This window comes from Trachurus trachurus (genome assembly GCF_905171665.1).
Source record: "Trachurus trachurus genome assembly, chromosome: 18".
In the NCBI taxonomy this organism is placed as follows: Eukaryota; Metazoa; Chordata; class Actinopteri; order Carangiformes; family Carangidae; genus Trachurus; species Trachurus trachurus.
In genome coordinates this window covers 9,284,386-9,308,877 of record NC_139909.1, presented here as the reverse complement: position 1 = coordinate 9,308,877, position 24,492 = coordinate 9,284,386, and the positions used below count along the sequence as shown (strand labels likewise).

General features: G+C 42.1%; 2 protein-coding genes across 2 annotated transcripts in view; both read left to right on the top strand.

Moving 5' to 3' along the window:
• col4a6 (collagen, type IV, alpha 6) overlaps positions 1-13,807 on the top strand; it is a gene marked incomplete at both ends in the record, with an annotated part of 125,963 nt that extends 112,156 nt beyond the window's left edge. The window contains 20 exons of the mRNA XM_083993040.1: positions 421-579; positions 2,500-2,670; positions 3,379-3,522; positions 3,674-3,796; positions 4,312-4,493; positions 4,586-4,649; positions 4,743-4,817; positions 5,777-5,884; positions 6,403-6,510; positions 6,629-6,700; positions 6,838-6,957; positions 7,257-7,373; positions 7,489-7,650; positions 8,869-8,967; positions 9,102-9,254; positions 9,997-10,113; positions 11,357-11,548; positions 12,276-12,447; positions 12,555-12,669; positions 13,547-13,807. Of these exons, the coding sequence (XP_083849166.1) occupies positions 421-579; positions 2,500-2,670; positions 3,379-3,522; positions 3,674-3,796; positions 4,312-4,493; positions 4,586-4,649; positions 4,743-4,817; positions 5,777-5,884; positions 6,403-6,510; positions 6,629-6,700; positions 6,838-6,957; positions 7,257-7,373; positions 7,489-7,650; positions 8,869-8,967; positions 9,102-9,254; positions 9,997-10,113; positions 11,357-11,548; positions 12,276-12,447; positions 12,555-12,669; positions 13,547-13,807 (2,714 nt within the window). The remainder of the gene's footprint in view (positions 1-420; positions 580-2,499; positions 2,671-3,378; positions 3,523-3,673; positions 3,797-4,311; positions 4,494-4,585; positions 4,650-4,742; positions 4,818-5,776; positions 5,885-6,402; positions 6,511-6,628; positions 6,701-6,837; positions 6,958-7,256; positions 7,374-7,488; positions 7,651-8,868; positions 8,968-9,101; positions 9,255-9,996; positions 10,114-11,356; positions 11,549-12,275; positions 12,448-12,554; positions 12,670-13,546) is intronic.
• A 3,749-nt stretch (positions 13,808-17,556) lies between these two features.
• LOC311002131 (ankyrin repeat domain-containing protein 46) lies at positions 17,557-24,021 on the top strand. The gene is made up of 4 exons (XM_083993376.1): positions 17,557-17,637; positions 19,561-19,903; positions 21,708-21,866; positions 22,668-24,021. Exons 2-4 carry the CDS (start codon positions 19,593-19,595, stop codon positions 22,882-22,884), a joined length of 687 nt encoding a protein of 228 aa, XP_083849502.1. The 5' UTR covers positions 17,557-17,637; positions 19,561-19,592; the 3' UTR covers positions 22,885-24,021.
• Positions 24,022-24,492: the final 471 nt, after the last annotated feature.

Here is a 24,492-nt window from a genome sequence, read left to right as displayed (position 1 = left end):
TGGCCAATTAGGGCGCGGAAACGTTGAGTGACAGGTCCGAGCAGCTCCGTGGACAGCTGCTTCGAGGCCAGTGGGCGGGTTCTCGGCCGGCCAATCCAACATGGCAACTGTTCAGGCCGCCATATTTGAGTCACAAAAACGACTCCCCAAAACCAATGGGTGACGTCACGAACGCTACGTCCATTCTTTTTACAGTCTATGTTGTCAACTCGCTTAACCTGAATGACCAATAACCGAACGACATTTGTGGCCACGTGACTTTTGTTAACAATTTTTGGACCGTTGGCCTTTGTGAACGCAAACTCGACCAGTGGAAAATTGGAAAAAAAACAAAACAGTGTATCATCCTCAAATTGATTCGAATCAGATAACGGACACTTTTGGTCTGGTTTGTAAGAGATTCTTCTTCTCCTCTGTCAGGTGGTGATGCACGCTCTGGAGTTCCTGGACTGAAGGGAGAGCGCGGCGTCGACGGACTTCCCGGTTTCCCCGGATCTCCAGGACCTCCGGGTCCTCCGACCGGTGGCCTTCCCGGCCGACCAGGACCTGCGGGCGGAAAAGGACTGAGCGGATCGCCAGGTGAGGGAAAAGACTCGGGACGTTTCCCCGCGTTTAACCGGACGTTTGTTTGCTAAGTTCTGTTTTAGACTTTTAGAAAGTTTAGTCCCATGTTGTTTATCTGTAGAGTCACATGTAGATGTATTTACAGTAGACGAAGAAGGTTTATCATCTAGTTCAGTCTTTCACCACTTCATCCCTCCACTTTTACAAGTATTGGTTCATCCCTCTCTTTGTTCTTTTTATTTTCTCTCCTCCTCCTCCTCTTCCTCCTCCTGTGTTTCCTTCTTCTTTCCTCCCCTACCATCATCACCTCCACCCATCCTCTCATCCCTCCATCCTTTTTGTTCTTGGTGTTGGGTCATTCGTTATAGGCTGCCAAGGTGAGACACTCTCTCCCCATCCATCCATCAATCCAACCATCCATTCATCCATTCATTCGCTCCATCCTTTGCTTCCATCCCTCCATCCTCCTGCTGTTCATGCATAAGACCAAAATGCTTTAACTGCTCCCTCCCTTAAAGTGTCTGCCTCCTCTTCACTTGTGCAGCAAAACAAATGTCCATCTGTAATTTAATTTAATTTAATTTAATTTAATTTAATTTAATCAACGTGGAGTCAATGCCGGGTGTGAAATCTGCCCATGTGCTTTTATTTTGAAATATATTCACAGACAATCAAATGGTCAAACAATGATCAATGGGAGTTTCACCTCCCTAAAGAGAAACACAACATTTTTTTCTTTCACTTCACCTCAGCAAACGTAATTATGACATTATACTTGTTTGGTTCTGCAGTTGCAAACGGGGCGGGGCTTTGTGACTGCTTTGTTGTGACATCACAAAGTTACAGGCTGGTTTTACAGCTCAGTTTCCTAATGTGGGACCTTTAAAAATAGTCTTTGCTCGCAACTGCATTACTATACAACTACTCTTTTTCTTTTTTTTTTGGTATCACACCCTCCTTTAAAACTCATGCAGCTGTTTGTTTTTGTCAAAAACATTTGCTTTAAGATGGACATTTTAGTTGTGAGATACATTTTCTCAGGAAAGCGATGGCGGGTTTTGTTTTTGCAGCCAGAACAACTAACCCTCGCATCTAATCTGTGACAGATGTGTACTGTATATTGTGGTAATCGCAATAAGTTTGTGTGACAGTTAAGTTTTTTTGGGGCGTAATTGCTGTTTAACATTGTTGTTGCTCCTGCATCGAGTCTAGAGGCTTTTTCTACACTCTTAAAAAAGGGCTTTTAATTTTCAGCACATCCCTAAATCCGTGAAAAATTAGTGCAAATGGTGAAAACAGATGTGTTGAAAATGGGGTTGTCTTTTTAAGAATGTGAACTCGTAGTAGTTAGTGCGCTATCTCGTAGTAGGACCAACAAACTTTAGGCAGTAGATCTTCACTAATTCAGTCTGGAATTGCACTTGAGTTTCTTTCTTTACGAATCTTAATGAAATTGAACATGATTACAGGTTTGATTTAATATGTAAAATCCCTCCATGTGAATCTGAAATCAGCCATATCATGCTTGTTTATGTTCAATAAGATCCCCAATCTCAGTGCAATTGCAGCTTAACTAAGGTAATAAAACAATGTAATGGAACATGTGGGTTTACATTGTTGTCTGCTTTTTGCAGTTGTGTATGTTTGTGTGCTGGTGTGTGTCTAATAAGAATAGAAATAATTGTGATAACTGTTTTTGTTTGATATGTATTAATAACTTAATAGAGGTAAGTTGATTTATTATAAAAACTGAGGTAAGTTTCTATCTGTTATCAGATATCTATATGTTAGGTATCAGCATATAGATATTTCTATTCATATTATTATGTTTTAATGTTATTACAGTTTATAAATATATATGTACATATGAAATGTAGATCCTGACTAAATCTCTCTCCATCACCATCTGCCCCATCACCATCCGTCCACCCACAGGTTTTCCCGGTCGTAAAGGAGACAGAGGAGACCCAGGATTCCCAGGACCAGCTGGGATGAAGGGAACCCCAGGGTTGCCCGGCACCCCCGGGACACCAGGAGCACGGGGACCCCCCGGACCCCCAGGACCAGGAACTAGAGATGGAATCCCAGGAATCCCAGGAGCAAAGGGTAGGCCGGGTCTCAGTAGTTTCTAGCTTCCAACTCCAAATCACATTTGCACATGGTAACAGACAGCACTCTTCAGTTTGAATGTGGGGTTAAAAGAATGTCCAAACATAATCCAGTTCAAAAAGAAATACAAAGAAATTATTTTCAGTATGTACAGAAATGAGGGTGTCTGACAACCACAAGGTGCTTATTATTATTTATTTGGGTATTATTTACTTAGTTTATTTGTTGCTCTGTTTGTGTTACTTTCAGTTTGTCTTTGTATGTGTGAATATGTTTGTATATGTTTTTATATGTATATGACTATATAGAGAGATAAAGATTATTAGTAAGCATATGTTAGAATAAATCTATATGTATATATTAGAATAAATCCAGTTAAATAACTCATACATTAATTTATTGTATAGACTATAATGACTAGATAACTTGATAGATAATTTATGAATAAGGGGTGGGAGTAAATAAGTTTTACTTCTTCCCACTCCTTTTCGGATATGAAAAAACAAACAAACAAACAAAAAAATCAAATTATCTTTATTTTCAATTATTTTATTTATTTATTTATTTTTAGTTCATATGTTGTCTTTGCAAAGTTTTTATTTGTTATGTCTGTCCACTTCTGTATTATGTTTTATTTCCAAAATAAACTTAAACTAAACTAAAAAAAACTAAAAACTCTGATTCATCTGATTCGTCTTTCCACAGGTGAGAGAGGTTTCTCCGGAGTGATGGGTTTCCCTGGACTACCAGGACGCCCTGGTACTCCAGGATTCCCCGGAGGAAAAGGTCTGCCCGGAGGAGCAGGAGGAAACGGACGCCCCGGTGGACCTGGATACCCCGGACCGAAAGGTAAAGAGTCCAGAACATTAAAGGGACAACGAGGAGTTGGTGTAGTGTGAAAACGCTTCGCTTTTCCAAAACTCCTCGTTGTCCCTTTAAAGAGGTGAGGAGACTCACCTGTAGCCTCCAAGTCGCTCTAACCTCCGTGTTTTGTTAACAGGTGAGAGAGGATACCCCGGTTCTCCTGGCCTGCCTGGCGTTGTTCTTCCATCAGGCTTCGTGGAAAAAGGAGATCCTGGATATCCTGGAGGCAACGGCCTTCCCGGCTTCCCCGGACCCAGAGGTAACACAACTTCCTGCTGTTAAAATACAACGTTGTGTTCAATACGACCAAGGAGAAAAACAAATAATAATCATTACCTCAGAGTATTAAAGGATGATACAGTAGAACAGCAGTTTGATGCCGAACAAGAAAAAGTAGCACCGTCTTTTCCTAAAAGGAGCCTTTGGCAAGTTTTGCTAATGCTACATAGCTAGCATTAGCATTGGCTACATTAGCTGTTTACTTGCTCTACCTGTCTGCAGGACACTTAACTCCTTTCCTCACCAACAGATTTTAAAGAAACACCATTTTAAACACATCATATGTCTACTACTTACATTAGCATGCCTACCTGCTAGCAGTTTGTCTTGCTACTTTCCATTAGCGACTCACTGTCGTCTCCAACCTGCCCCTGGATTATGTATTTTACCAAGGCGATGCAGAGTTTGATCTTTGATTGTTTAATACTTATGAAAAATAACCAGCGATTGTCACTTCCACTAATTTCCCTGGATGCGCTCTGAATCTGCTTTCAGGTGACAAGGGTTACCCAGGTCAGCCTGGTCGTCAGGGTCTGCCTGGACTTCCTGGTTTCGCTGAGCAGAGTAAAGGACAGCCGGGTCAGCCCGGTTACCCCGGGACACCAGGACTCCCAGGCTACCCCGGACCAAAGGGAGAGGCTGGAATTATGGGATTCCCTGGCATTTCTGGAGCACGGGTAAGGAAACACATACTATACTATGTATAAAAAAGTAATGGACCATAAGGTAAAGCCGGTGAGCTTCAACTTCTGGTGGCTTATTCATTCAGGGTGATGATGGTTCCCCTGGTTTCTCTGGTAACCCTGGAGATCCTGGTCGACCTGGTACCAAAGGTGAGCGAAACATTAACCTCATATCTGTTCATGAATAATTCAATACTGTGTTTGTTTACGTCCATCCACTAACTAACTAACTGTTTTCTTCAGGTATCCCTGGAGATAGCTACGCATATCCTGGAGCTCCGGGAGCTAAAGGCCAGCCGGGAGATTCAGGCTTCCCAGGTGAGACTCGGCACACTATGATAAAACCAACCACCTGGATACAGTAGTTTCCCCTTTCAATTCAATTCAATTCAATTAATTTATTTGATGGAGAGGGACAATGTACATTGATACACATTTTAAAATAAAATGTAAATGTACCCAATTCTAGCTACCAAGCTAATTTCCATTGCCAGTCCCCCTATGCTGAAATAGAAACAAGCAGGTTAAGAAAATGAAACCATAAGTACAAGTACAATATTTAAAAAGAAAAAAAGAAAGAGAAAAAAAAAAAAGAAGGGCAGGTACCCCGTTTTTTTTCTGTTCTGTTCTGTTCTTTTTTTTTTTTTTTTTTTAAGAAAAGACTGACTGAAAACTGACTGAAAATGAAAAGGCAGCATCAGTAGAGTACATTTAACTTTTGACGTTGATACAGATCTAGTTTTAATTCGTCTTTCATGGATACCTGCAAAAATGTCTTGAACAGCGCGTTGAATTATTTTCCTGATGATACTGATGAGAAGAAGTCTCAAAGTCATTCTCACATTATCTCAGTTTTTCTCCTAAGGGGGGGGGGTTTAGGAGCAATAATTCAGACTGAGGTGAGCTCAAGAAGAGAGTCAATTGAGATCTGTCTTACAACTCTTAAGTTCTCCTTGTAGCTTTTTAGGAGCAATAAACGAGACATGAATGAAATCACAAACATACAATGATGAGATCTCCCATTATCACACACCTTTTGCTCCTAAGGGGGTTTTAGGAGCAATAATTCAGATTGAGGTGAGCTCAAAAAGATACACAAATACGATCTTATAAAGATATCCAATTGAGATCTCCCTACTTTCTCAGGAGTTCAAGATTTTCCTCTGGGAACTCGTCCCATTGTCTTTTGTCTTGATGTGAAAATGTCCTGGCACAGTGATGATCTCCAGACTCCAGGTATAAATATATCTGTGATCACACGGATTATCTCTCTTCAGGTGGTCGCGGTGGCGATGGCGCTCCCGGTGACAACGGCTTTCCAGGAGGTTCAGGTTACCCTGGTCAGAAGGGAGCTCCTGGTGAACCGGGACGGCCGGGAATAATGGGTGAGAGACACTGATCTTCAGACGAGCAGATGACGTAGCAACCACGCAACCTCACACACTGCAAAAACTCAAAATCTTTCTAAGAATATTTGTCTCATTTCTTGTCAAAATGTCTAATTTCTAGTCAAAACTAATCTCTTTCCACTTAAAATAAGACTCATTGACTAAAAATGAATTTGTTTTTAGATCATTTTCATTTATTTCAAACGTATTTTCACTTGAAATAAGTAGAAAAATCTGATAGTGAAAGGAAGTTTTTTGTGCTTGTAATAAGAAAAAGAAACGTGCTCCATTATCAGATTTTTCTACTTATTTCAAGTGAAAATATGCTTGAAAGAAGTAAAAAGTGTCTAAAAACAAGCTACTTTTTAATGTGATGAGTCTTATTTTATGTATAATGACATTTTGACTAGAAATAAGACAAATATTCTTGGTAAGGTTTTGAGTTTTTGCAGTGCAGCTGCCATTTTAATGATGCCGCAGGTGGATAGTAACATTTATCTCCTCCTCTGTCGCAGGTTCACCTGGTTTTCCTGGTCCAAAGGGTCAGAACGGCTACCCGGGAAGAAGAGGCGCAGACGGGACTCCTGGTTTCCCCGGAGGCCCTGGAGGACCAGGATCTAAAGGTGAAAGATGAACCTCACGTGCACTTTTTTCTCTTTTTTTTAAAATATAATGTCACACGGCAGCAAAGAAAATAAGACAAGGCTGCAGACAAACATACTCACTCTGTTGTTTTCGCAGGTTTGTCTGGCGCCCCCGGTCTGGATGGACTCAACGGCCTCGGTGGACCTAAAGGTCTCCCTGGAACCCCGGGTAAGGACGCCATCAAACACATCAGAGACTGAAGAACCTCATGAAGGACTCTCCCCACAAACACAAGTTACATCAAATGACACAACAAACAAATAAAACATGAAAGAAAAAAAACATTGTGTTGTGTTTGTGTCCAGGTGGAAGTGCAGGCGGTCTTCCCGGCGCTCCCGGATTCCCAGGACAGAAGGGAGAAAGAGGTGTCTCCTACCCAGGATCTGCAGGTTTCCCTGGAGCCAAGGGAGAGCGAGGACAGTCAGGTGAGAGGGAGGTTGAGGAAGCAGCAGAAAATCACGTTGCTTGATCCGAAACTGTTTAACACTACAAAAAGCCGAACCATGGCATGATAATGTAGTTTGATCCGACATTAGACTGTGCTCTAACGTGCCATTTTTTAAAACCTAGTTTAACCGGATAATAAATTCATAACCGGATAGCAGATTGCCTACTCGGGTACCCGGGTACTCGGGTAACCGGGCACATCCCTAGTTAGTCGTGTTGTATCAAATCATACTGTATCAAAATCATGACCCTGGATTGGCTTCTCTGCGTCTGTCAGGTGGTCCCGGACTCCCAGGGTTCCCCGGTCGGCCTGGAGCCCCTGGTCCGACTGTGGGGTCAAACGTTCCCGGACCTCTCGGAGACCCTGGCCTCCCTGGGTTGGATGGAGAATATGGTAAAAACTTCCTTTTCCTCAGTCCAATTTTCCTGTCCTTCCTTTTTTCCTTCCCCTCATTTCCTATTATCTCTCCACTCCTCTCTTTCTAACCCTTCTCTGGTTCCTCCTCCAGGTTTCCAAGGTCCTCCCGGTCCCCCCGGGCCCCCGGGTCCGGGCACGGCCCAGGGAGACAGAGGCGACTCCGGGCTCCCGGGCTTCCCCGGCTCCCCGGGTCCGAAAGGAGAACCAGGACGCCCTGGTGGCGATGGAAGCCCCGGTTACCCCGGTGCCAAAGGTGAAGTGGAGTTGGGAAAAACGTGACGTGAATCAAAACCACTGCCTGTGTTTCTGTTGTGTACAGTTAGTTAACCTTTATTACAAGCCAAGATACAAGACATACATTTAACAAGAAACAGGAAATACATCATAACAAAAGCCAGTTTCACCAATACTTGTACAGACTCGAGGAACTTTAAGTAGCAGCAGTTCAGTTGAACGGGTCATGGAAGTGCCTGAGTTCCACTCTAACAAATTTAAAATATACGGTGGTAATTTGCCTAAAAGGGCCTTGAAAATACAGTATATAAGAGCCAGTGCCTCTTGCGCCTTTCCTCAAGAGAGGGCCAGACAACTTTTTCATACAAAACACAGTGGTGGGTATCATACTTATCACCAGTAATAAATCTAAGCGCTGAATGATAGACGGAATCTAGGTGCTTCAAGGTTGAGGCAGCAGCATGTCTATAGAGCAGTGGTTCTCAACTAGGGGTCCTTGAGAGATCTGAAGGGGGTCCCCAATTTATTTCTTGAAAATGTACCACTTTTTTCTAGAAGTTTTTTTTTTTTAATTTTACCACTTTTTCTAGATTTTTTTTTAACTTTATTGTTTTAGAAATTTTACCGCTTTTTTTTAGAAAATCTTTACTTTTTTATTTTTATTTTGAACATTTTTTACGAGAAATGTTACCACTACTTCCTAGAAATGTTTAAATGTTTTTGGAGAAATTGGACCACTTTTTTCCAGAAATTTCTCTATAATATTTCCAAAACTTCACGCCATTGGCCCTAATTTAAAAGTATAAAAAAGTAATGTTCTTCAAACAAATATTTGTGTATTTCTGGTGTTTACTTCTAAATTTGGTCCAATGGGGGTCCGTGGTCTAATTTGTGTCAATTTAGGGGTCCTTGATGTACAAAAGGTTGAGAACCACTGCTATAGAGGACATCACCATAATCCATGACAGACATAAATACTGCTTCAATTATTACTTTTCTTGAAGACACTGGAAAAGAAGATTTGTTTCTATACAGAAAGCCGATTTTTTTTGTCGCAACTTTGAGATAAGCTCATTAATATGGAATTTGAATGAGAGATCCTGATCTAACCAGATGCCAATATATTTATACTCTGTAACTTTTTCAATTTCGGAGCCAGATTTGGTGTATAAAGATGCACACTATTGCGATCAAAGTTCAGTACAGTGAAGTACAACTTTGTGTTTCTGCTTTTCAGGAGGGCGAGGTGAGACTGGTTACAGCGGAGGTCCCGGTCTGAAGGGTTTCGCTGGTGACCCCGGTTACTATGGAATCAAGGGAGCCAGGGGATTGCGAGGTAGGAGGACGTTAATAAATTGAGTCTATTACAATTTTTAGACTCTTCTTCCTCTATATACGTTCATTCTGTATTCATCCCCTCACCTTTCACTCTTCTCCTTCCTTCTTCGTCTCTGACCCCGTCCTCTCCAGGGCCTCAGGGTCATAAGGGTTACCCTGGCAGCTACATACAGACAGCACCACTAGAAATACCGCGACAATTCGGAGACGTGGGTTTCCCGGGTGACAACGGACCCTCTGGGCCTGTCGGAGAAACCGGTCTACCAGGAACCCCCGGACGTCCAGGTGAGTGGCGACTTAAGTCCAGTGTTTCCGATGATCTTTGACCTGTACTTGCCAACAATGAGTACCCGGAAATGTTGAGTACCCCAAAGTTTTATGTTAGAAATAGATATGGGTCCCCAGTATTCAGAAACTGCCGGATGCTAACTTATATATATTGGGCAATTAGCATAATTAAGCATAATTGCCTATATGGGCAATATTTCAACAAAATTGACTTGGCTGATCTGGGCAATGTTGGAGTGGTTTTAGGGGTTATTGATGATGCTGAATCCATTTCTGACATTTTCATTTTCATTTCATTCAAAATGGCTGTCTAAACCGATGACCAGATTTTGAAATCCATCAAAATCGGCCCACTGGCGGTTAAAATCTGGTCACTTCCAGTTTAGACAGCCATTTTGAATTTTGAAAATGTCAGAAATGGATTCAGCATCATCAATAACCCCTAAAACCACTCCAATATTGCCCAGATCAGCCAAGTCAATTTTGTTGAAATATTGGTATAGGCAATTATGCTAATTTATGCTAATTATGTCTGTTATGCTAATTGCCCAATATATATAAGTTAGCATCCGACAGTTTCTGAATACTGGGGACCCATACTATCTATTTCTAACATAAAACTTTGGGGTACTCAACATTTCCGGGTTCACAATGGGGCCCTATGGGCTGGCAAGTAGACTATGTTGAAAGTAAAAGTAAATGGCTGAATGCCCACGCGTCAAACTCTCCTCTGCTCCAGGTGGTAAAGGTCGTCCTGGCGGTGTGGGTAAACTGGGCAGAACCGGATCTTCTGGTCTTCCCGGAGCCGTCGGTGATGGCGGACCTCCCGGTTTCCCTGGACCCACTGGAGAGCAAGGTCAGTGCTGCGTACTGTCTCATTTCCTACTGTTTCCTGTCGTCTCTTGACGCAACCGATGATGATCGAAGCCCAGTTGGTAGAAAATTAAAGCGTGTATACACTTAAGGCCAGATCCACTAAAGGTTTGCGTGTAATAAAACGCGTGCAAACGTGATTGCACGTAAAATAGCACGGGTGATCCATTTAGCGTGTTTGCCTTGATGAATATGTAAATATGGCCGTTTCTGCCAGAACGCGCAAAATACTGGGAGGAGTAGATGCAAATCGATTTATTTAGCGCACGCAATGTGATTTACCAAACCAGGAAGAGATTGCGGTGGCTGTTTTTGCGTCTTTATTTACCACGTCTGAAAACCATGTACTAACTGATACAACTTTGCCAAAACGTATGCGTTTATTGATTTGATACCTGTCAGAGCCCCGTGATCTTACATCTCTGCATTTCCTCACGTCTGGGTAATTCTGTAACAGTTTTTCAGCCGCGTTAAAAGTCTTTTATGCGCCGTTACGCACGTCTGTCCTGCAGTGCGCTCCTCTCCTCTCCTCTCCTCTCCTCTCCTCTCCAGTACCTGGCTGCTCAGCTCAGTCACCGCTGCCTTCACCCGTCTTTGATCCCTCTGGTCAGTGGTCAGAGCGTTTAGATCCGTGTGTCCCACCTGAGCTCTCTATTAATCCACTGGATCATGGGCGGCATACACACACACATATTATAGGTGTGTGATTGTCGCTGCAGCTGCTGCCTGTTCATCACTATATGACGAGTTGGGCCCTGTAGCGATTTGTGTTTATTAATCTAAACAGAGCGCGAGAGAGATGATCACACATGCTGTCATTGTATGCATCGGATCAAATGTCATTCTGTCCCTTCGTCCGTCCAGCTCTCTGTCCACACTCTCCATGGCGGAAACGATTACCACGCGCAAAACCCTCATTTGAATACTGCGGTTTGCACGTGTTTTCATTTAGCAGGTTACTCTTAGTAGATCACCTGTTTTGCGTGCACTAACCAAACAGGCAATATTTTAGCGGGCGCAAACAATTTAGCGCCGCTATCTGGGATCTTAGTAGATCCGGCCCTTGTTATTAATCATTGATTCACGTTTTCAGGTCAAAATGTTGACACAACAATGAGGCCACGAAAACGCAACTATGGACGACACCAGAAGCAACTTTGTCTTGATTCTAACATCTCCTTCCAAACGTCTTCTTGTTCCCTCCTCCTCCTCCTCCTCCTCTCCAGGTTCTCCCGGTGCAGTCGGTCAACCCGGTCTTCCCGGAGGCGTCGGCCGCAGCCACAGCATCGGCTACACCCTGGTCAAGCACAGCCAGGACGCCCAGGTCCCCATGTGTCCTCAGGGCATGGCCAAACTGTGGGACGGCTACAGTCTTCTGTACGTGGAGGGGCAGGAGAAGGCACACAACCAGGACCTCGGTAAGGAAACTCTTTGACTTTGCGTTAAAGGGATAGTTCAACATTTTGGCCCATTGCCATAATCCCTATATAGTCATAGCAGTAGGTTCGTTACCTTTAATTGTCGGTGCAAGCTATTTTTAGAACGGCGGAGCAGAGCCGTGAGCTGCTCAGAGCTACGCTACGGAGGCTAATGGGATTTCTTGGTTTCCCTCATCAAACTCATCAAATACACAATCCAACAACTCCACAACGCTCTGGTGGACAAGTTGTGACCTGCACATTCACCACGCTATGAGATAATAACAGAAGGTAAATTCATGCAAAACCGCTGATGCGCGTTGCGTTCAGGGACAGTTTTTCAGCAAACAGACTCTGTATTTCCCTCTAAAACAACTCTGTCTGGTAACGTTGTGTTATTATCTCATAGCGTGGTGAATGTGCAGGTCACAACTTGTCCACCAGAGCGTTTTGGAGTTTTGGGATTGTGTATTTGATGAGTTTGATGAGGGAAACCAAGAAATCCCATGAGCCTCCGTAGCGTAGCTCTGAGCAGCTCACGGCTCCGCTCCACCGTTCTAAAAATAGCTTGCACCGACAATTAAAGGTAACAAACCTACTGTTATGACTATAGCGATTATGGCAATGGGCCAATTTGCCAAAATGTTGAACTATCCCTTTAAACATTGGAGACAAGTGGAAATATCTCTGATCCTGTTAACATGAATGAGTGAATTTGTCTCCACAGGTCAACCAGGGTCGTGTCTCCCCAGGTTCAGCACCATCCCCTTCCTCTACTGCTCCCCCAACGAGATCTGCTACTATTCCAGCCGCAACGACAAGTCCTACTGGCTCTCCACAAGCGCACCCATTCCCATGATGCCTGTGGCCGAGATGCAGATACAGCCTTACATCAGCAGGTACTAGTGTCCGCTGTGCAGGAACATTCAGCTCCACCGACCGGGGCCTGGTCTGGTTCTTCTCAGTAAAACACTGTTCAAACCTTTGCTTCCTTTTTCCACACCAGGTGCTCAGTGTGTGAGGCTCCATCTCAGGCCGTGGCGGTCCACAGTCAGGACATGACCATCCCCACCTGCCCCCCTGGGTGGAGGAGTCTCTGGATTGGATACTCCTTCCTGATGGTGAGTCAAAAACCCATGTGCTTCCTCAAAGCCACTTCCTAAAAGACACTTGAACATACGAAGGAAGTTAATTTTCGGCATGTACCAGGATTCAGGTCTCGGATTTGGCCAAATTTAAACTTGTAAATATGGTATAAGTAACACATACAATAATGCTTACAGGCATATATTGTCTCTGCTCTGTGGAAATAATTTCACTTTTTGGTCTTTTTCTTATTTTTAATGAGAAACAATACTAAAGCCTGAGCATTGATTCTGTTCAAATGCAAAATAGTGGCGAAAATTGTTGTTTTTTTACAGTTAGAATAAAACACACTTGTGTGATGTTTCCTGCATTTATAATAGGGGTGGGAGAAAAAATCGATTCACATAAATATCGCGATATCTTTTTTGACGATTTTTTTAATCGTTTTTTTTTTTTTTTTTTTTAATGTTTGAATTTTTTTTTCATATATTGTGCAATGTGCATTTGTTAGCCTTTTTTACATACAGAGAGTACAGGTTCTGAAAAGGGTTTAAGTTCACTTTATAATGGAGTATGTTAATTTATAGGCTCCTACAGTATTTGTGTGCAGATAAATGTTAAAAACGCAGACTAAAAATCGAGAGAATCTGCAATATCGTAGAATCGCAATTTACAGTAAATCGAATCGCCATCCAAAAGAATCCTAGAAGAATCGAATCGGGAGAAAAGCATATTGTCCCAGCCCTAATTTATAATGTGTTTACTGTTTGGGCCGATGATGGGAGCAGGATTCGGTATGTAGTTCGGATTCGGTGAATCTTTAAACAGTGGATTCAGTATTCAGTAGGACCCCAAAAATCATGGTTCGGTATCCTTAGTTCATTTACAAATGTTCTGTTTGCACCACCACAGCACACGGCGGCCGGCGCTGAGGGCGGCGGTCAGTCCCTGGTGTCTCCCGGCTCCTGCCTGGAGGATTTCCGCGCCACGCCGTTCATCGAGTGCAACGGCGCCAAGGGCACCTGCCACTACTTTGCCAACAAGTACAGCTTCTGGCTCACCACCGTGGACCCCAACCAGCAGTTCCTGTACTCGCCGGGACAGGAGACGCTGAAGGGCGGCCAGGAGCGCTCCCGAGTCAGCCGCTGCCAAGTCTGCAGCAAGCTCTTGTAGTAGGAGGAGGTGGAGGGAGGATGGAGGGAGGGAAACATCAGGAGGTGACACACTAACACTCCAAAGGAAATGATGATGAGGATGAGATGATTAAAAAAAAAAAAAGCAAGAACATGTGACTGATTGAAAATGAGCCTCTCCTGCTTCACTGATGGTTTCACAGCTGAGTCGAGCAACGTCGGCGCATTTTCAGTGTTTTATTTTTTTATCCCACATAGGAATAAATTTCTTATTAAAATGAAAAAAAAAAGAAGTGTTGGAGACAGGAAATGGGAAGAGAAGGGTTTTCTTCTCTCGATTATCACTGACAATGGTGCTATATTGTTCTTGTTCTTTGTGTTTTTATTATTATTTTGTGTCTGTTTTCTCGTTAACGTTTTTTTTTTTGGCGAGAATCATTCTCGGCTACCTCGGAGAGTGCCACCCCCTCCTTTTTTGGGATGGCACTGCCCCGCGCACACGTCAGGGTGGGTGGACGTCTGCTCCAGATGAGTCAGGTCAGAGAGGACGGTCCCATACTGGTGCGACCTAAAAAAAAGTGGTTCAGGCGAGTTTAACGTTCTTTTCTGAGCTGGGTTAGCTGAAGTAGATAGTGCAAACACATACACACACACTTTTTTTTGTTGTTTTTGTTTTTTTAGTGACATGGCCATCATTAAACTTTGCTTTTTTTTGTATTTACTGCCAGCTTCAATTAGTATAACTGCAGTTATTTTACAGATTATTTCATGTAAAAAAGCTGCGGCCACAGTCGTTTCCTTTGTACTGATGATTTTTGTATGTTACGCGTGAACATCTACGGTGTATGGGTTCATTCATTCATTTCAGTGTGTGAAAATCAAGGTGCAGAGACTTGAAATTCATCTGAGATAAAGAAAAACATTACAGTGAGCATTTAAAGGAGCTAGTTCGGCTATTGCTACTAAGCTAACGTTAGCTAAGTGACTCGGTATCGGAAAGTGCTTGGTAGTTAGCATGCTAACTTCAGTAGAAACCAATGAATGACAGAACAGAAGCCAAACAAACTCTTAGTGAGCAAAGGTTTCAAGTTTGATGTTGAACTCACCGTGTTTCTTCTAGATTTGTAGCAGTTGTTTATGCTAACGTTAGCTACTAGCAAAACATAGGCTAGCTGCTTTTAAGAAAAATACAGCTACTGAACAAGAATTTGAATAAAACAATAAATAAACCAATAGAAATAAGAAAAGTCTTGCATTTTCCACGCTTCTACATTATATCACTTGTGGATATACCAAACTTTAGCAGCTGACAACATAACCGATGAAAACAAACAGCTAGCCTAAATGTTCACTATAATAGATTTCTATTATTTCAGTTTCTATGCTCTATGAATTGATTTTCATAGCTTATAAAGAATTAAATTCGTAAACAAGCAACAATATGATCTATGCATTTTTGGTTTTTGTGCGAAAAAAACCCAAAAAACATATGAACATGCAGAACAACCAGTACAAACCTTTAACTTTACTATGCATTCTTCAGGTTTCACATGCCTGTGATCTTTGCACACATTTCGTAATGTGACTCTGGTGCTACGAAACCCTGACAGTCGACTTGAAAGGCAACGCTTCACTATATGTTTGCATTAAACCACATAAAAAAGAAAAGAAAAGGCAAGCCAGCATATTTTCATTAAAACAGGACCTCTGCGACTGCTAACACTAGTATACACGAGCTGAATGAGACCACCCATTCATGTATATTGCACTGATGTGAACTCATATGGGTTAGAACAACAACAAGTCAATTATATAAAGGGGCTGATTTCCTCCTCCACTTCCACAGGCTATGTTGTGACCAAACTTGTTGCAGTAAAACCTTCACTCTCATTAAATGTGCAACAGGAAACCAAACTCAATTTACTGCTGTACATAGTGCTTCCTGTATTTCCCAGTAAAGTATTAGAGAAAAGGTCTTTTATTTTGCTTTGATTTTTTTTTCAGTTGTTGTGTCTCTTCACTGTCCTCAGATAACAAAGAGGAAGAGAGGAAAGAAATTACATGTTTTTTATTACTTCTTCCCAAAGTTGATCTCTTTTTTTTTTTTTTACACTGAATTTGGTTTGCATTTTAAATAAAAAATCTCATATTTTTTTCAGCATTATCCTTGGACAGTGAAGGCTACTGGGTGACTTGTAACCACTATGACCACTGTGTCTAGCACATAGCTCTGTCTTTCTGCTGGTAGCCCTCGTTTTTATCCCTATGTCACATTTTACTTTTTGTTTTATTTCCCTCTTTTTTTTCCGTCTGCATTTGTTGTTTTGTAATCTAGATTGTAATTATTTTACTTATACTACCCCTTGGTTTTATTTACTGAGATGGGAGGGAATGGGGAGATAATGATGTGTACATTAAATATTATGGAGAGAAAAAAAATGCCTTTAGGATGTTTTTATATGGAAAGTATATTCACAGCGGATGATTTAACAGACATAACAACGACAGATTTTATTATTGTCAGATTTGCCCTTCACCCCATGTTCAAAGCCGAGAGTTAAAGCAACTTATTGTAAGTGACAGAAAAGAAATGCAGTTTTTTCCTCAAAGAGGATCTATAACAAGAGAAAATGGTAATAAACATGTCTGTTACTGTCATGTGTATTTCTGTGCTCACACACTTTGAAATAAAGTTTCAAAACTAACAGAGAAATGCAGAATTATTATTTGTGCGTCTCAACTCTATGTGGAAAACATCAGGAAGATTCTCTGGAGGGATTGAAAAAAGGTAAAAAATCTGTATTATTTGTGCTTTAGTTAATGTATTGATCATGTTGCCACTTGTTAGGCAAATAAAAATTAATTTGACAAATCAGAGCAGGAACAGAAAACTTAATTTTACCTTATTTAGTCACTTCCATACAACCAAGCTCCTTTTCAGATATTGAACTTTACTCACTTTATTGTCTTTATTAACAGGCTGCAGAGGGAAATGTATACATGTTGTGCCATTAATGTTTACCGTCAATAATCTTGCAAGGTTGGAAAATTAAGGTGAATGAATGGATCTGAGATTACACAAAACCTACTGATAGAATACGAAAGGTTTGGTCAATTTGAACTGGAGTTCAATGCTCTGAAGTTGTATGGGATTTGAAATCAAAATCAGGATTTGACTTTCTCTGGCAAAAACAATACACATGCATTTTGATGTCATTAGTATATTTAGAACAACACAAATGGGTAAAAATCTAACCCAAGGCCCAACAAACACTCATATATGTTTTTAAACCGGATTTAAAGGAGGAAAATTCAAGTTTGTTTTTTCTTTAATCATGTTCGTGTTAGCTATTTTTGGAATATTCTACAGTTTTTTTTCTCCAAACTTTATTTCAATTCATCAGCATTGACACACAAATATAACAGAACATGGGGTACGCACATTCAGTTCATAGAGAGGATTTTAAGGCTTTGTAAAAACTCATAGTCCAACAAACAGCAAAAGAAAAAACAATCAAATTAACAATAAATGAAAATAAATTTTGGTGACAAACCTCGTCTCCCATGAAAATTATAATTATAGTTATTGTGACAGATTATTCGTTAAACATTTCTGAATGTATGTTCATTATTGATATACATTTCTTGTTTGTAATTAAATTAAGACACTTAAAATAATTTGGTCAGTGAATAAAACCAGATGACGTAATCACTCCGGGACGGCAGGCGGCGACAGATTCCACCGGCGTTGCCCTGGAGACGCAGAAGAAGAGGAAGCTAGCACAACAACAACACAGCTGCAGCTAGTAGCGTTAGCTCGGAGGAAAGCGACGTGTATTTTTTTTCTGCTAAATTGGGACATATCAACAGGTGGGTTTCTGCAAACAGACACACAACCAGCAGGCTAAAGCAACACGTTACGTTATGTGTGTGTTGTTAAAGTTGTTGAGTTACGTGTTGAACTGTTTCACCTGTTTGTGTGTGAAACATTACGTTAGCTCCGCTAGCTTCTTAGCGTTTATCTTTATGCCTTTGTATTTCATGTTTTATTATAATACAAGAATATTCTGTTGATGACGGTGTCGGATATCTTTAAAATGTCCAGTTATAATTATGCATGTGTCGCGTTCATCATTGAAAGTGTGTTTATGTTGCTGTTGTAGTTAGCCGCTGTTGGTTAGTTAATGGATGGTAACTTACACACAGTAATCTGCACTAATACATACACATTTACACTGATATTTACATCAACTGAGTGTTATCACTGTGCACTGACAGACTATACTTATCATTTTATGATGTGTAGTCGTGGGTTTTATTGTCTGGTTCCTGTGTGAACCCATGATAACAGTGTTTGTGTTGATGTGGATGTGTAGTGATCGATAATCAGCCACTGGAGGGAGCACCAGGTGTAGCTTTGGGATGTAATCGATTATAACACTACAGGTGACTGGTTTTACTCGTTTAACCTTCTGTGTTATTGTCACATTTTCATTATTACGTAATCTGCCAATGACTTTCTTCAGTAGCCAATTTGTTGTTTGGTCGATGACACCCCTCACCATTCTCCAAAGTCACCATATGTATTGTTTTGACTCATCAATTGTCCAAAAGTTATAAATATCCAGTTGCCAACAAACTGAAACAAGAAAAACGGAACTATACCTCCGGTTTAATACGTTTTCTGAAGGTCCTCGGTCGCCCAAGTCATGGTTCTTTGTGAAGGTTGAAAAAAGCTGAAGAAAGCTGTAAATTGTTGAAGAAGTTCCACCTTTGTCCAAAGGCAGGGCTCCAGACTGCCCTTAAAATGTGTGTCCATGTTATTGATAATGACTATTAGACAATTGGCCAAACACCTCACTAGTCAGTCAAAAATGAAGAAGCCTCTGGATGAAGGTGAAACATCTTCAGGAATCCCTTGTTGTTTGGTCGATGACACCCCTCACAGTTCTCTAAAGTCACCATGTGTATTGTTTTGACTCATCAATTGTCCAAAAGTCATAAATATCCAGTATCCAACGAACTGAAACAAGAAAAACGGAACTATACGTCCGGTTTAATACGTTTTCTGAAGGTCCTCGGTCACCCAGGTCATGGTTCTTTGAGAAAGTTGGTCAAGATGGTCTTGGTCCTGGTCAAGACAAGACCTTGAGACCAAGACCTGTCTCGAGCACCACAACGCTACCGAAACACAAACATCATGGTCATGTTTTTGACAACAACTAGACCTAAAAGACCTTGGTTCCTCACCAGTCGGTCAGAACTGAAGAAGCCTCTAATGTTGTTTTATATGGAATATTATAACTTAAAGGCTTTATTAGTTTTAGGTTCAATGTGTGCAAAAAGGTAGTTTCAATAAGTTCTCAATAAACAACCAGTCCGGCCCTCGACTTCTACCAATTTTTAAATTTCGGCCCACAGCGTGTTTGAGTTTAACAACAGCTGCGTCCCTCATCCTTGAGTTTTACACTGCTGACTTGTAGAACAGACAGGTACCACCACCACTACATCATTTTGATCCAGGAAAATAACATGTGAACAATTTAACCAATTTCAATATATAAACACGTTTTTTTCCCCAAAAAATTGTTATTTTCATTTTTTGGTGGCCGGGCCAGTGAAAATACACAAGGGGCCAGTAAAACTCAAATCTACTGGCCAAGCGGGCCAGTAAGAAAAAAATGTTGTGTTGGACACTGCTCTTGGATGAAGGTGAAACTTCTTCAAGAGTCCACTCCACATCCAGTCCAGTCGACCCCGGTCCGACCTTCCCTCTGCTCTTCCTCTCTGCAGGTACGCTGGAATTTTCTGACACCCACTCGGACATGTCCTATGTCTTCATCAACGACTCGTCGCAGACCAACGTGCCTCTGCTGCAGGCCTGCATCGACGGGGACTTGCCGTTCGCCAAGCGGCTCCTGGAGACGGGATGCGACCCCAACATCCGCGACAACCGGGGCCGCACGGGCCTGCACTTAGCCGCCGCCCGCGGCAACGTGGACATATGTCGCCTGCTGCACAAGTTCGGCGCCGACCTGCTGGCGACGGATTACCAAGGAAACACGGCGCTGCATCTGTGCGGCCACGTGGACACCATCCAGTTCCTGGTGTCCAACGGGCTGAAGATCGACATCTGGTAAGAGACGTCTAATGATTCATGGCTGTTTCTTTACCCACAAGTCTTTGCAGTTTTATGTTTATTTAATGAATCATTGATCAGTTTACAGCAAAATAGTTAATCTTCATATTTGAATGGAACAAAAATACTTTAACATTTCTGACACAGCCGCCTCATCCAATCTGTTCCCTTCCTCCATCCTTCCTTCTTTCCATAATCCTTTTTTCCTTCCTTCCTTCCTTCCTTCCTTCCTTCCTTCCTTCCTTCCTTCCTCTTTTGATCCAATTGACCTGATCTGTTCCCTCCCTCCATCTTTCTTTCCTTCCCTTTTCCCTTCTTCCTTCCTTGAACGAATCTGTTCCTTCCCTCCATCTTTCTGTCCTTCCTTTCCCCCCCCCTTCCTTCCTTCCTTCTTTCCCTTCTTCCTTCCTTCTTCTTCCTTGAACGAATCTGTTCCCTCCCTCCATCTTTCTTTCTTTCCTTCCTTTTTCCCTTCTTTCCCTTCTTCCTTCCTTGAACGAATCTGTTCCCTCCCTCCATCTTTCTTTCTTTCCTTCCTTCTTTCCACAATGGCTGTTTCTTTACTAGGGCTGGGTAAAAATATCGATTCAGCAATGCATTGCAATTCTTTTCTCTGCAATTCAATATCGATTCAGCAATCTTCTGAATCGATTCAAGCCCCTGGCCAGTGGGGGCGCTGCGAGCAACACCCTCGTGTGATTCGCGCTGTACGGACGGGGGCCGCACTAGACCAAATTACAATATGGGAGTGAGTAGCAGCAGCAGCGTTAAGCCAGCGCCTTCAAACCTGAAAGCAGATGTGGGGATTCATTTTGTATTTATAGGCGCCGATTCCGTGGGTGCTCCGGTGCTCAAGCACCCACGGACCAGGTTGAGCCACCAGATGCGCATTTCTCCGTGCCGCGAAAAAGCTAAAGTCAGACCGACAACTGCCCCCTTGTGTTAAGCACACGTTGTTATTGATATTGTAGCGTCAGACCCGACGACAAGTCAACAACATAACACAAACTTATCTGACAGCTGCTCTCACTTCTTCCTCTGCTCCTCCTCACTCACTCACCTACACACAGACAGGACTCTGTCTTCCTCACACTCACCCCAGCCCCTCAGTTTCTCATCCCACCTGCCCGTACCATACACATTGACAGTCAGTCAGAAATCACAGAACTTAAACATCATAACAAGAACATTACTGCGGGGTCGCTACAATATTTTCAGTTGTGCAGTAGGCTATTATTAATAATATTGTTTTGTATTGTTTTATTACTCAAAATGTTATGAGTTATTTTCCAAGAGGAAAGTAACACATAGCCTAATTTAAATTTAGCTGCACTGTAGTTCAGTGTTAAAGCAGTGTCATATTTTGTTATGCTATGAGTTATACTATGGCTGTTCATAAGGCATGAAACTAAACAAATAATTATTTAAAAAAAAAAAATCTGGTACTCTTATTTGTGTATTTCTGCTTGATACTGAATCGATATCGAAGCATTTCAATCAATATCGAATCGAATCGATATCGAATCGAATCGAATCGTGACCTAATGAATCGAAATCGAATCGAATCGTGAGATTCTCAACAATACCCAGCCCTATTCTTTACCCACAAGTCTTTGCAGTTTTATGTTTATTTAATGAATCATTGATCAGTTTACAGCAAAATAGTGAATCTTCATATTTGAATGGAACAAAAATACTTTAACATTTGTGACACAGTCGCCTCATCCAAGCAAAGCCTTTGGACAACCAACGTAAATAGAAAGATGTGTGTAGATGTCAATGTCCACTGTTTGTCCTGCAGTAACCACAACGGATCGACTCCTCTGGTGCTGGCGAAGAGACGCGGCGTCAACAAGGACGCCATCCGTCTGCTGGAGGGGCTGGAGGAGCAGGAGGTGAAGGGCTTCAACAGAGGACCCCACTCCAAACTGGAGACCATGCAGATGGCCGACAGCGAGAGGTGAGCGAGGGAAATTAATTTTTCCACGTAGAAGAAGGTCGAGCTCAGGTCCTGATTAATATGCGGGGCCACATTGTCTCTCTTTATTCGATCCGCTCGTCAGCTCCAAACTCACTCGTCTGCACCTCGATCACAGATCACAGAGTAGTTTTCCACACAGCATCATTTAACTCGGGTGAAGGAATAACAACAGTCTCGATACAGATCAGTGGGCGCTGTTGCCGCTCTGTTTTTGAAATATCCGGGTTTGATTCTCATGTCGGACGTAGCGTTCGCACTCTTCCAGCGAGGACGCTCTGGCCAATCAGTGGAAGGCAGTCGGCTGACATCACGTTATAGTATTGCTTCGGCTCGCTTGGAACCAGGGCTGAGGAGGTACTGAAAATGGTACCTGGTACCAGGTACTAGGGCCAGTGGAAAAGCAAAAAAAGCGGGCTGTGCCGCACCGTGCCGCGCTAGTGGAAAAGCGCCATCATTTCTGAGTTTGATGCCGTCCAATTCATTTTTGACAAGTCAGAGCTCATTTTTTTTCCGACTTCCGAGTTGTCTTGAACGCAGCATAAATCTCAAGCCCCAAGCGGGAGTATTTTAGGGCCGATCTGAGTTCCTACCCCGTTCTTACAGTTCCTGTAAATGTCCCTTTAGGGGACATTCCTGCAGTGGAGACCAACGGCTCCGGCCTTGTAAAATGACCCCAAAGTTCCTGCAGTGGAAACGCACCTTTTGTGTGCAGCACTGTTGAGCCTCCTTAACAGTGTGTGTGTGTGTGTGTGTGTGTGTGTGTGTGTGTGTGTGTTGCAGTGCGATGGAGAGCCACTCCTTGCTGAACCCCAACCTGCAGAGCAGCGAGGGCGTCCTGTCCAGCTTCAGGACGACCTGGCAGGAGTTTGTGGAGGATCTGGGCTTCTGGCGCGTGCTGCTGCTGCTGGTCGTCATCGCTCTGCTCTCCCTCGGCATCGCCTACTACGTCAGCGGCGTGCTGCCCTTCTCCACCAGCCAGCTGGAGCTCGTGCACTGAGGGGACGACGATGATGATGATGATGATGATGATGATTATGATGATGATGAACAACAAGCATGATGTAGTGAAACATAATGAAGTGAAGTTCTGCTTTCGGCCGTTTGTACACGACAGAAACTCAAGATTTTTTTGTTCATCTGCAGCCCAGATCTCATGTTTGTCCTTTTTGTCTGTTAAAGGGGAACATCATCATGTCGTATTATTTAGCTAAACATTTATTTTTGAAAAGGCAGTGATCCAAAAGTCAGTTTTAATTGACTTGTGAGTTGATTAACAGAAAGAGCCAGGACCAAGTTTAACATATCCCCTTTAGAAGTGACTGAAAACACAACTCACACTCTTAAAACTTAACACTTCTGTCTTTTTTTTTGACGGTTAAACAGGAAGTTCTCTCGATCCCCAAAAGTTCAAACTGCTTTTGGAAAAAAAATGTATTATGTTTTGTTGAATGCAGTCATATAATAGTAATATTTCCTTGTTTTCTTTCCCTGTTACAAGCTGTATATTGCCAATGTTTTTTTTACCTTTTGTTTTATTTTATTTCTTTTGGTCCAATCTCTCCGTTGTGTTATTTATCAAATATATTCTCCATTAACGTCCTTTTCTTTTCTTATCGTTATGTTTTATGTTACAACAACCCCCTTCGCTTTGTCTTTAATTAACCTGCACTTATCATCTAACGACTGTGTGTGTTTCCTCTGGTTGTGATAAGTGAAGGCCGATCGGTTCGCTGACTTTGTGTCGTCTGCTTTGCGTCCAGACTTAGAGAAGCACCTTGACTGTGTGCCTTTTGCCTTTTCCACTCAAGTCTTCATGTCTCACAACGGTCCATCGACGTCCTCGCTGAAGCACGCAGCTTTGTGGCATTAAAAATCAAAAATCCACCGTATTGTCATAAAAACACCCCATTATAATAATAATAATAATGAAAGGCACAACGCTTATTAATGATTACGTTGGCAGATTAAAATGTCTTTTTTTTGTTGTTTGTTCATTCATGTCCTTTAAAAAAAAACATGTAGATTTTATTTTTTGTCGTAGATTTTTCCACTCTTTGATTTTCTGTGAACAATAACCCCTCGAAGTACAGTACATGCTAATTTAATGTGAGGAATAAATAAAATCATGTGTCTGAACGACTCTGGTCTCCATGACAACTGTTAACTTTCATTTTTAAGTGTCACTTAGTTCAGTTCGGTTCAGTTTCTGACCTCTACTTCCTGTCTCCTGTCTCTGGTACCATCTAACATCCGCATTTCACTGGTTTTCTGCACCAATAAGGCAAAAATTCACCAATTGTTTTGATCAATATTGAAATCAAATTCTTGTTTGAGCTGATACTTAAAGCAGAAGTGAGTGGTCCGGTCGTTTTCACTAATGCTGCGTTCCAGGCAGGCTTTTGAAATCGTAAATTACAGCTTCAAGTCACAACTTACGACTTTGTAGCGTTCCAGGCAACCCACTCGTGTTTTTCCGACCTGTTTTACCGGTGAAAGTCACTTTAACGGCCACTCGTAACTTCTGACCCGTGAAGTCGTACCAGATCGAACTGGTACGACTTCAGTCAGAAAAATACGAGTTTCCTTGAACGCACCATAACAGTCC

Coding starts and splice junctions, on each gene's coding strand:
- LOC311002131 (XM_083993376.1), top strand. CDS start 19,593: ATGTCCTATGTCTTCATCAACGACTCGTCGCAGACCAACGTGCCTCTG. Junction 19,904..21,707: donor GGGCTGAAGATCGACATCTG/GTAAGAGACGTC, acceptor TTTGTCCTGCAG/TAACCACAACGGATCGACTC. Junction 21,867..22,667: donor CAGATGGCCGACAGCGAGAG/GTGAGCGAGGGA, acceptor TGTGTGTTGCAG/TGCGATGGAGAGCCACTCCT.